General features: G+C 39.7%; 1 protein-coding gene across 1 annotated transcript in view; it reads left to right on the top strand.

The window, feature by feature from the left end:
- LOC123499320 (general transcription factor 3C polypeptide 3-like) overlaps positions 1–12,365 on the top strand; it is a 414,223-nt gene that overhangs the window by 17,655 nt on the left and 384,203 nt on the right. The window contains 1 exon segment of the mRNA XM_045247142.1: positions 10,431–10,544. Coding sequence (XP_045103077.1) covers positions 10,431–10,544 — 114 coding nt within the window.

Raw genomic sequence — 12,365 nt, 5'->3', positions numbered from 1 at the left:
GGAATATTCTACCAGTTTATCTTTTGATTTACTTAAGTCTGACATAGTTTGCTTGGCCATACCATACTCCTCACAAACAATCAAAACACTAGCTTCTTCCTGTAATTTTCTTATTAATTGCAGCTTTTAAGTTAAAACTAACACCCTTGGGAGGCATAATCAAGAGTTCTAAGGCACTGAAAATGCACAAACTTACTCACTGATACCAGACAATACACAGTGTTCACAGTGTTTTGTATCAATAAGATATTCTAAAGTAATAAACTACATTATTGTGTAGGTGCGTTATTCTTCCTACTTACTACGGATTGTCAGTACAGTAATTGCCTGCGTATCCGAATCGCCAATATTCAGAATACGCTACTATCTGGAGCTACCCCCAAAGGGTATTGAAACCTGCCGTGCACGCGATCCATCGATCTCGCTAGGCAGCGACACTTACTCCCATGCTCTCCCGCTCTCACCCGCAGACAGCTTGAGTAATGGTGACACTATTTGGCGAGTTTGTGGCATTCTTCATCATTCCAGCATGGCTGGAGTGCCTACTGTTTCTTTGCATGGTGACATATGTCATCATGGTATACATTAATGTGCTTGCATACATTGTTTTCATACCAATTTGGGTTATGTACATGCTTTTCTCAATTTATATGGGGTTGGGAGAGGAAATTTTGTGTATCTGGATATTTCACGTATCCAGCAGGGCCTTTGCTGCTGTAGTCAGGATACCGGGCAATTATTGTATGTGCAGTCCTCATGAGTAGCAGTTTCTGATTTTTACCGTGTCTTACTAGAATAACATGTAAACACAGCCCTTAGGCCAAGTTCAGTAGCAGTTTTCTGGTATGCTGATGTTACTGGTGCAAATACATATTTGAAGGTTGCTGTATTATACCTACCCTGTAAGTCAACCTTTAGTTTTGACCGTAAAAAAGACCTTAAAAACTCTACTTATAGGTCGCAATATACAATAATTACCGAGTGCACAGAAAAAGAAAAAGATAGACGTGAAGTACAATTAATATACTACCACATCATGCAACCATGCCATGCGATGCTGGGTGTATCCGCATTGTTCCCCCTTGAAATTCTCTATCTATTTTTATGCCAGCTTTCTGGCTGCTGCACATACCACTTTATAAAGGCAGTATCTAATGCAGCATCTTTTCCACTCCTTACATTTTTCCTTGGTCCATTTTCACCACTTTTACTTGATGATGCATCCTCACAGTACTTGGTGGAATATTCTACCAGTTTATCTTTTGATTTACTTAAGTCTGACATAGTTTGCTTGGCCATACCATACTCCTCACAAACAATCAAAACACTAGCTTCTTCCTGTAATTTTCTTATTAATTGCAGCTTTTAAGTTAAAACTAACACCCTTGGGAGGCATAATCAAGAGTTCTAAGGCACTGAAAATGCACAAACTTACTCACTGATACCAGACAATACACAGTGTTCACAGTGTTTTGTATCAATAAGATATTCTAAAGTAATAAACTACATTATTGTGTAGGTACGTTATTCTTCCTACTTACTACGGATTGTCAGTACAGTAATTGCCTGCGTATCCGAATCGCCAATATTCAGAATACGCTACTATCTGGAGCTACCCCCAAAGGGTATTGAAACCTGCCGTGCACGCGATCCATCGATCTCGCTAGGCAGCGACACTTACTCCCATGCTCTCCGCTCTCACCCGCAGACAGCTTGAGTAATGGTGACACTATTTGGCGAGTTTGTGGCATTCTTCATCATTCCAGCATGGCTGGAGTGCCTACTGTTTCTTTGCATGGTGACATATGTCATCATGGTATACATTAATGTGCTTGCATACATTGTTTTCATACCAATTTGGGTTATGTACATGCTTTTCTCAATTTATATGGGGTTGGGAGAGGAAATTTTGTGTATCTGGATATTTCACGTATCCAGCAGGGCCTTTGCTGCTGTAGTCAGGATACCCGGGCAATTATTGTATGTGCAGTCCTCATGAGTAGCAGTTTCTGATTTTTACCGTGTCTTACTAGAATAACATGTAAACACAGCCCTTAGGCCAAGTTCAGTAGCAGTTTTCTGGTATGCTGATGTTACTGGTGCAAATACATATTTGAAGGTTGCTGTATTATACCTACCCTGTAAGTCAACCTTTAGTTTTGACCGTAAAAAAGACCTTAAAAACTCTACTTATAGGTCGCAATATACAATAATTACCGAGTGCACAGAAAAGAAAAGATAGATAGACGTGAAGTACAATTAATATACTACCACATCATGCAACCATGCCATGCGATGCTGGGTGTATCCGCATTGTTCCCCCTTGAAATTCTCTATCTATTTTTATGCCAGCTTTCTGGCTGCTGCACATACCACTTTATAAAGGCAGTATCTAATGCAGCATCTTTTCCACTCCTTACATTTTTCCTTGGTCCATTTTCACCACTTTTACTTGATGATGCATCCTCACAGTACTTGGTGGAATATTCTACCAGTTTATCTTTTGATTTACTTAAGTCTGACATAGTTTGCTTGGCCATACCATACTCCTCACAAACAATCAAAACACTAGCTTCTTCCTGTAATTTTCTTATTAATTGCAGCTTTTAAGTTAAAACTAACACCCTTGGGAGGCATAATCAAGAGTTCTAAGGCACTGAAAATGCACAAACTTACTCACTGATACCAGACAATACACAGTGTTCACAGTGTTTTGTATCAATAAGATATTCTAAAGTAATAAACTACATTATTGTGTAGGTACGTTATTCTTCCTACTTACTACGGATTGTCAGTACAGTAATTGCCTGCGTATCCGAATCGCCAATATCCAGAATACGCTACTATCTGGAGCTACCCCCAAAGGGTATTGAAACCTGCCGTGCACGCGATCCATCGATCTCGCTAGGCAGCGACACTTACTCCCATGCTCTCCGCTCTCACCCGCAGACAGCTTGAGTAATGGTGACACTATTTGGCGAGTTTGTGGCATTCTTCATCATTCCAGCATGGCTGGAGTGCCTACTGTTTCTTTGCATGGTGACATATGTCATCATGGTATACATTAATGTGCTTGCATACATTGTTTTCATACCAATTTGGGTTATGTACATGCTTTTCTCAATTTATATGGGGTTGGGAGAGGAAATTTTGTGTATCTGGATATTTCACGTATCCAGCAGGGCCTTTGCTGCTGTAGTCAGGATACCCGGGCAATTATTGTATGTGCAGTCCTCATGAGTAGCAGTTTCTGATTTTTACCGTGTCTTACTAGAATAACATGTAAACACAGCCCTTAGGCCAAGTTCAGTAGCAGTTTTCTGGTATGCTGATGTTACTGGTGCAAATACATATTTGAAGGTTGCTGTATTATACCTACCCTGTAAGTCAACCTTTAGTTTTGACCGTAAAAAAGACCTTAAAAACTCTACTTATAGGTCGCAATATACAATAATTACCGAGTGCACAGAAAAGAAAAGATAGATAGACGTGAAGTACAATTAATATACTACCACATCATGCAACCATGCCATGCGATGCTGGGTGTATCCGCATTGTTCCCCCTTGAAATTCTCTATCTATTTTTATGCCAGCTTTCTGGCTGCTGCACATACCACTTTATAAAGGCAGTATCTAATGCAGCATCTTTTCCACTCCTTACATTTTTCCTTGGTCCATTTTCACCACTTTTACTTGATGATGCATCCTCACAGTACTTGGTGGAATATTCTACCAGTTTATCTTTTGATTTACTTAAGTCTGACATAGTTTGCTTGGCCATACCATACTCCTCACAAACAATCAAAACACTAGCTTCTTCCTGTAATTTTCTTATTAATTGCAGCTTTTAAGTTAAAACTAACACCCTTGGGAGGCATAATCAAGAGTTCTAAGGCACTGAAAATGCACAAACTTACTCACTGATACCAGACAATACACAGTGTTCACAGTGTTTTGTATCAATAAGATATTCTAAAGTAATAAACTACATTATTGTGTAGGTACGTTATTCTTCCTACTTACTACGGATTGTCAGTACAGTAATTGCCTGCGTATCCGAATCGCCAATATTCAGAATACGCTACTATCTGGAGCTACCCCCAAAGGGTATTGAAACCTGCCGTGCACGCGATCCATCGATCTCGCTAGGCAGCGACACTTACTCCCATGCTCTCCCGCTCTCACCCGCAGACAGCTTGAGTAATGGTGACACTATTTGGCGAGTTTGTGGCATTCTTCATCATTCCAGCATGGCTGGAGTGCCTACTGTTTCTTTGCATGGTGACATATGTCATCATGGTATACATTAATGTGCTTGCATACATTGTTTTCATACCAATTTGGGTTATGTACATGCTTTTCTCAATTTATATGGGGTTGGGAGAGGAAATTTTGTGTATCTGGATATTTCACGTATCCAGCAGGGCCTTTGCTGCTGTAGTCAGGATACCCGGGCAATTATTGTATGTGCAGTCCTCATGAGTAGCAGTTTCTGATTTTTACCGTGTCTTACTAGAATAACATGTAAACACAGCCCTTAGGCCAAGTTCAGTAGCAGTTTTCTGGTATGCTGATGTTACTGGTGCAAATACATATTTGAAGGTTGCTGTATTATACCTACCCTGTAAGTCAACCTTTAGTTTTGACCGTAAAAGACCTTAAAACTCTACTTATAGGTCGCAATATACAATAATTACCGAGTGCACAGAAAAAGAAAAAGATAGATAGACGTGAAGTACAATTAATATACTACCACATCATGCAACCATGCCATGCGATGCTGGGTGTATCCGCATTGTTCCCCCTTGAAATTCTCTATCTATTTTTATGCCAGCTTTCTGGCTGCTGCACATACCACTTTATAAAGGCAGTATCTAATGCAGCATCTTTTCCACTCCTTACATTTTTCCTTGGTCCATTTTCACCACTTTTACTTGATGATGCATCCTCACAGTACTTGGTGGAATATTCTACCAGTTTATCTTTTGATTTACTTAAGTCTGACATAGTTTGCTTGGCCATACCATACTCCTCACAAACAATCAAAACACTAGCTTCTTCCTGTAATTTTCTTATTAATTGCAGCTTTTAAGTTAAAACTAACACCCTTGGGAGGCATAATCAAGAGTTCTAAGGCACTGAAAATGCACAAACTTACTCACTGATACCAGACAATACACAGTGTTCACAGTGTTTTGTATCAATAAGATATTCTAAAGTAATAAACTACATTATTGTGTAGGTACGTTATTCTTCCTACTTACTACGGATTGTCAGTACAGTAATTGCCTGCGTATCCGAATCGCCAATATCCAGAATACGCTACTATCTGGAGCTACCCCCAAAGGGTATTGAAACCTGCCGTGCACGCGATCCATCGATCTCGCTAGGCAGCGACACTTACTCCCATGCTCTCCCGCTCTCACCCGCAGACAGCTTGAGTAATGGTGACACTATTTGGCGAGTTTGTGGCATTCTTCATCATTCCAGCATGGCTGGAGTGCCTACTGTTTCTTTGCATGGTGACATATGTCATCATGGTATACATTAATGTGCTTGCATACATTGTTTTCATACCAATTTGGGTTATGTACATGCTTTTCTCAATTTATATGGGGTTGGGAGAGGAAATTTTGTGTATCTGGATATTTCACGTATCCAGCAGGGCCTTTGCTGCTGTAGTCAGGATACCGGGCAATTATTGTATGTGCAGTCCTCATGAGTAGCAGTTTCTGATTTTTACCGTGTCTTACTAGAATAACATGTAAACACAGCCCTTAGGCCAAGTTCAGTAGCAGTTTTCTGGTATGCTGATGTTACTGGTGCAAATACATATTTGAAGGTTGCTGTATTATACCTACCCTGTAAGTCAACCTTTAGTTTTGACCGTAAAAGACCTTAAAACTCTACTTATAGGTCGCAATATACAATAATTACCGAGTGCACAGAAAAAGAAAAAGATAGATAGACGTGAAGTACAATTAATATACTACCACATCATGCAACCATGCCATGCGATGCTGGGTGTATCCGCATTGTTCCCCCTTGAAATTCTCTATCTATTTTTATGCCAGCTTTCTGGCTGCTGCACATACCACTTTATAAAGGCAGTATCTAATGCAGCATCTTTTCCACTCCTTACATTTTTCCTTGGTCCATTTTCACCACTTTTACTTGATGATGCATCCTCACAGTACTTGGTGGAATATTCTACCAGTTTATCTTTTGATTTACTTAAGTCTGACATAGTTTGCTTGGCCATACCATACTCCTCACAAACAATCAAAACACTAGCTTCTTCCTGTAATTTTCTTATTAATTGCAGCTTTTAAGTTAAAACTAACACCCTTGGGAGGCATAATCAAGAGTTCTAAGGCACTGAAAATGCACAAACTTACTCACTGATACCAGACAATACACAGTGTTCACAGTGTTTTGTATCAATAAGATATTCTAAAGTAATAAACTACATTATTGTGTAGGTACGTTATTCTTCCTGCTTACTACGGATTGTCAGTACAGTAATTGCCTGCGTATCCGAATCGCCAATATTCAGAATACGCTACTATCTGGAGCTACCCCCAAAGGGTATTGAAACCTGCCGTGCACGCGATCCATCGATCTCGCTAGGCAGCGACACTTACTCCCATGCTCTCCCGCTCTCACCGCAGACAGCTTGAGTAATGGTGACACTATTTGGCGAGTTTGTGGCATTCTTCATCATTCCAGCATGGCTGGAGTGCCTACTGTTTCTTTGCATGGTGACATATGTCATCATGGTATACATTAATGTGCTTGCATACATTGTTTTCATACCAATTTGGGTTATGTACATGCTTTTCTCAATTTATATGGGGTTGGGAGAGGAAATTTTGTGTATCTGGATATTTCACGTATCCAGCAGGGCCTTTGCTGCTGTAGTCAGGATACCCGGGCAATTATTGTATGTGCAGTCCTCATGAGTAGCAGTTTCTGATTTTACCGTGTCTTACTAGAATAACATGTAAACACAGCCCTTAGGCCAAGTTCAGTAGCAGTTTTCTGGTATGCTGATGTTACTGGTGCAAATACATATTTGAAGGTTGCTGTATTATACCTACCCTGTAAGTCAACCTTTAGTTTTGACCGTAAAAAAGACCTTAAAAACTCTACTTATAGGTCGCAATATACAATAATTACCGAGTGCACAGAAAAAGAAAAAGATAGATAGACGTGAAGTACAATTAATATACTACCACATCATGCAACCATGCCATGCGATGCTGGGTGTATCCGCATTGTTCCCCCTTGAAATTCTCTATCTATTTTTATGCCAGCTTTCTGGCTGCTGCACATACCACTTTATAAAGGCAGTATCTAATGCAACATCTTTTCCACTCCTTACATTTTTCCTTGGTCCATTTTCACCACTTTTACTTGATGATGCATCCTCACAGTACTTGGTGGAATATTCTACCAGTTTATCTTTTGATTTACTTAAGTCTGACATAGTTTGCTTGGCCATACCATACTCCTCACAAACAATCAAAACACTAGCTTCTTCCTGTAATTTTCTTATTAATTGCAGCTTTTAAGTTAAAACTAACACCCTTGGGAGGCATAATCAAGAGTTCTAAGGCACTGAAAATGCACAAACTTACTCACTGATACCAGACAATACACAGTGTTCACAGTGTTTTGTATCAATAAGATATTCTAAAGTAATAAACTACATTATTGTGTAGGTACGTTATTCTTCCTACTTACTACGGATTGTCAGTACAGTAATTGCCTGCGTATCCGAATCGCCAATATCCAGAATACGCTACTATCTGGAGCTACCCCCAAAGGGTATTGAAACCTGCCGTGCACGCGATCCATCGATCTCGCTAGGCAGCGACACTTACTCCCATGCTCTCCGCTCTCACCCGCAGACAGCTTGAGTAATGGTGACACTATTTGGCGAGTTTGTGGCATTCTTCATCATTCCAGCATGGCTGGAGTGCCTACTGTTTCTTTGCATGGTGACATATGTCATCATGGTATACATTTAATGTGCTTGCATACATTGTTTTCATACCAATTTGGGTTATGTACATGCTTTTCTCAATTTATATGGGGTTGGGAGAGGAAATTTTGTGTATCTGGATATTTCACGTATCCAGCAGGGCCTTTGCTGCTGTAGTCAGGATACCCGGGCAATTATTGTATGTGCAGTCCTCATGAGTAGCAGTTTCTGATTTTTACCGTGTCTTACTAGAATAACATGTAAACACAGCCCTTAGGCCAAGTTCAGTAGCAGTTTTCTGGTATGCTGATGTTACTGGTGCAAATACATATTTGAAGGTTGCTGTATTATACCTACCCTGTAAGTCAACCTTTAGTTTTGACCGTAAAAAAGACCTTAAAAACTCTACTTATAGGTCGCAATATACAATAATTACCGAGTGCACAGAAAAGAAAAGATAGATAGACGTGAAGTACAATTAATATACTACCACATCATGCAACCATGCCATGCGATGCTGGGTGTATCCGCATTGTTCCCCCTTGAAATTCTCTATCTATTTTATGCCAGCTTTCTGGCTGCTGCACATACCACTTTATAAAGGCAGTATCTAATGCAGCATCTTTTCCACTCCTTACATTTTTCCTTGGTCCATTTTCACCACTTTTACTTGATGATGCATCCTCACAGTACTTGGTGGAATATTCTACCAGTTTATCTTTTGATTTACTTAAGTCTGACATAGTTTGCTTGGCCATACCATACTCCTCACAAACAATCAAAACACTAGCTTCTTCCTGTAATTTTCTTATTAATTGCAGCTTTTAAGTTAAAACTAACACCCTTGGGAGGCATAATCAAGAGTTCTAAGGCACTGAAAATGCACAAACTTACTCACTGATACCAGACAATACACAGTGTTCACAGTGTTTTGTATCAATAAGATATTCTAAAGTAATAAACTACATTATTGTGTAGGTACGTTATTCTTCCTACTTACTACGGATTGTCAGTACAGTAATTGCCTGCGTATCCGAATCGCCAATATCCAGAATACGCTACTATCTGGAGCTACCCCCAAAGGGTATTGAAACCTGCCGTGCACGCGATCCATCGATCTCGCTAGGCAGCGACACTTACTCCCATGCTCTCCCGCTCTCACCCGCAGACAGCTTGAGTAATGGTGACACTATTTGGCGAGTTTGTGGCATTCTTCATCATTCCAGCATGGCTGGAGTGCCTACTGTTTCTTTGCATGGTGACATATGTCATCATGGTATACATTTAATGTGCTTGCATACATTGTTTTCATACCAATTTGGGTTATGTACATGCTTTTCTCAATTTATATGGGGTTGGGAGAGGAAATTTTGTGTATCTGGATATTTCACGTATCCAGCAGGGCCTTTGCTGCTGTAGTCAGGATACCCGGGCAATTATTGTATGTGCAGTCCTCATGAGTAGCAGTTTCTGATTTTTACCGTGTCTTACTAGAATAACATGTAAACACAGCCCTTAGGCCAAGTTCAGTAGCAGTTTTCTGGTATGCTGATGTTACTGGTGCAAATACATATTTGAAGGTTGCTGTATTATACCTACCCTGTAAGTCAACCTTTAGTTTTGACCGTAAAAAAAAGACCTTAAAAACTCTACTTATAGGTCGCAATATACAATAATTACCGAGTGCACAGAAAAAGAAAAAGATAGATAGACGTGAAGTACAATTAATATACTACCACATCATGCAACCATGCCATGCGATGCTGGGTGTATCCGCATTGTTCCCCCCTTGAAATTCTCTATCTATTTTTATGCCAGCTTTCTGGCTGCTGCACATACCACTTTATAAAGGCAGTATCTAATGCAGCATCTTTTCCACTCCTTACATTTTTCCTTGGTCCATTTTCACCACTTTTACTTGATGATGCATCCTCACAGTACTTGGTGGAATATTCTACCAGTTTATCTTTTGATTTACTTAAGTCTGACATAGTTTGCTTGGCCATACCATACTCCTCACAAACAATCAAAACACTAGCTTCTTCCTGTAATTTTCTTATTAATTGCAGCTTTTAAGTTAAAACTAACACCCTTGGGAGGCATAATCAAGAGTTCTAAGGCACTGAAAATGCACAAACTTACTCACTGATACCAGACAATACACAGTGTTCACTAGCATCAGCCAGACTTATTTACAACTGCCTGCCACAGCAGCGCTGCCATCTATTGGCAGTTTCTGGAAGTGTGCAAGGTGTGCAATATTTCAATTCATTTATTCACCGTCTGGACTCGAATTATTAAATTATTAACTGGACACTGTCTGGATTAATTGAAATCCGGATAAATGAGTGTCAAGTGCATGTTGATTTGGGAACGGTGCTATTTCTTGAAGAATTAAGAAATGGCCTTTTGTTAACATGAAATGTAATTTTACTACTTCCAGATGAATTCTACTGTCAAGATCTCTGAGGCTGGGAAGATGGAGCACGTGGAGGTGGAGATGATAGATATTGGGCGAAGGGGCGGCACTGGCCACCACTACAGGGACATCCTCTCTGTAAGCCTCTGCATCTTCCATGCACCACCACCACCACTACTATCACCATCACCACTACACTGTTCACATAACCAAACACAAGTTCTATACCATTCTGCTATCACCATCATAAGATTCCCTTATCATGAAGTTAGCAGCTTGTGACTCAAAGTGAGAGGAGATGGGGATTTACTGTCAAACTAGTTTCTGTGTTTTACACACATGGGTATTGGAGCTAATGGGTGAATATACAGATTTCCCTCGTTTTACAATTGGGTTACGTTTCTGAAAACCAGATTGAGTAATGATGATTAAATAGTGAACTTCAGGTTCAATAGGATTTAATTTAATGAGGAGAGTAACCTAAGCCTAACTTGTATTGAAAGATAGAGAACACTTTTTTGCACCAGCTAAAGAGGTAGTGTTATAGGCTCATTATTTTTTTTTTTTATATAGTGGTTTCCCCTTTAGGCCTATATCCACTGGCAAGAGGAAAAAAAAGCAATCTTCAGTTAAGTTATAGTCTGTTCCATCCATGAAGTCTGTTCTAGGTGTGGCAGATTCCAGAACTTCCATGAGTGTGGCATTGTCATTTCGACCACCAATTATCAGATTAAAATTGTCTCCTTACCTGCCTATCTGTAAGCCTCTCTCTCTCTCTCTCTCTCTCTCTCTCTCTCTCTCTCTCTCTCTCTCTCTCTCTCTCTCTCTCTCTCTCTCTCTCTCTCTCTCTCTCTCTCTCTCTCTCTCTCTCTCTTATGTATACTATATAATTTATATTATTTATTTAATATTCATTTTTGTACTTTTTTCCACACCATCTAGATGAGGTAAAAATTTTAGATTAAACGAATACTTACCAAGTGTGAAGTTTGATTTTGATTTCACGAACATTTAACTGCATCACTGAGGTAGTAAATAAGATGCTTGTATCGCCAGTTCCACGTCAGTCCTTTAGAGCATAGTTTTGAGGAAGCAGCCAGTATACACGTGTGCAAAGAGGCTATAGTTCCAAACAGATCGAACAAGAGTAAAAGGATGGGCAGGGAGGGCATTTACTACCTCAGTGACGCAGTTAAATGTTCGTGAAATCAAGATCAAACTTCACACTTGGTAAGTATTCGTTTAATCTACAATTTCATTTCATGACATTTAACTGATGTCACTGATAGTAGACAAGAGCTTTAGAGTGGTTCCTCAAACCTACTATGCCAGTGAAAAGGAATAAGGAAAAATAGGAGTCCAAAAACAGGAGTAACAATCTATTTCTCCCAAAACAAAACCAAAGTAACAAAACGAACAAGGAAACCCACAAAGGGGTAGCATGGTACACAGAATCAGAGAGCTATGAAAGACAAGTGCGCTTGAGGTAACTCACAATGGAAGTGACTATACACATTCTCCTGTCAGTGGGATAAACCACAAAAACCAATTCTGATATATGGTCACCCGGTCTTGATGTTTTTAGAGGGTCAGCTATTCTGAAAGAGACTCTAAGCTCTGAGATAGTCATGTTCCTAATGTCTAATAAATGCAAAGTTTGACTACATTGACTAGAGAGTAGAAGCATTAGAATAGTTCATTTTCTCGATGACTGGATAATTCCTCATTGAGTCCAAGACCTGCAATGTAATCTGAGACCAAGTGAGGGATTTCTCTTGGAAGACTGCCTTCATAAATCTGACAACCAAGGGATGCTGTCACACAGGCTGATGATTGATACTGGCTACTGCCAAAATAGTTGACTGTATTGTATTCATTGAGCTGTAAGTTCGGCCTGTTTCTTTCTTAAATTCAGATAAGAGGTAGTCTAAGAGAACCTTTAAAGGTGGCTGAAATGGA

Source organism: Portunus trituberculatus, chromosome 49, assembly GCF_017591435.1.
Source record: "Portunus trituberculatus isolate SZX2019 chromosome 49, ASM1759143v1, whole genome shotgun sequence".
Classification (NCBI taxonomy): Eukaryota; Metazoa; Arthropoda; class Malacostraca; order Decapoda; family Portunidae; genus Portunus; species Portunus trituberculatus.
This window is presented reverse-complemented; position numbering and strand designations above follow the sequence as displayed.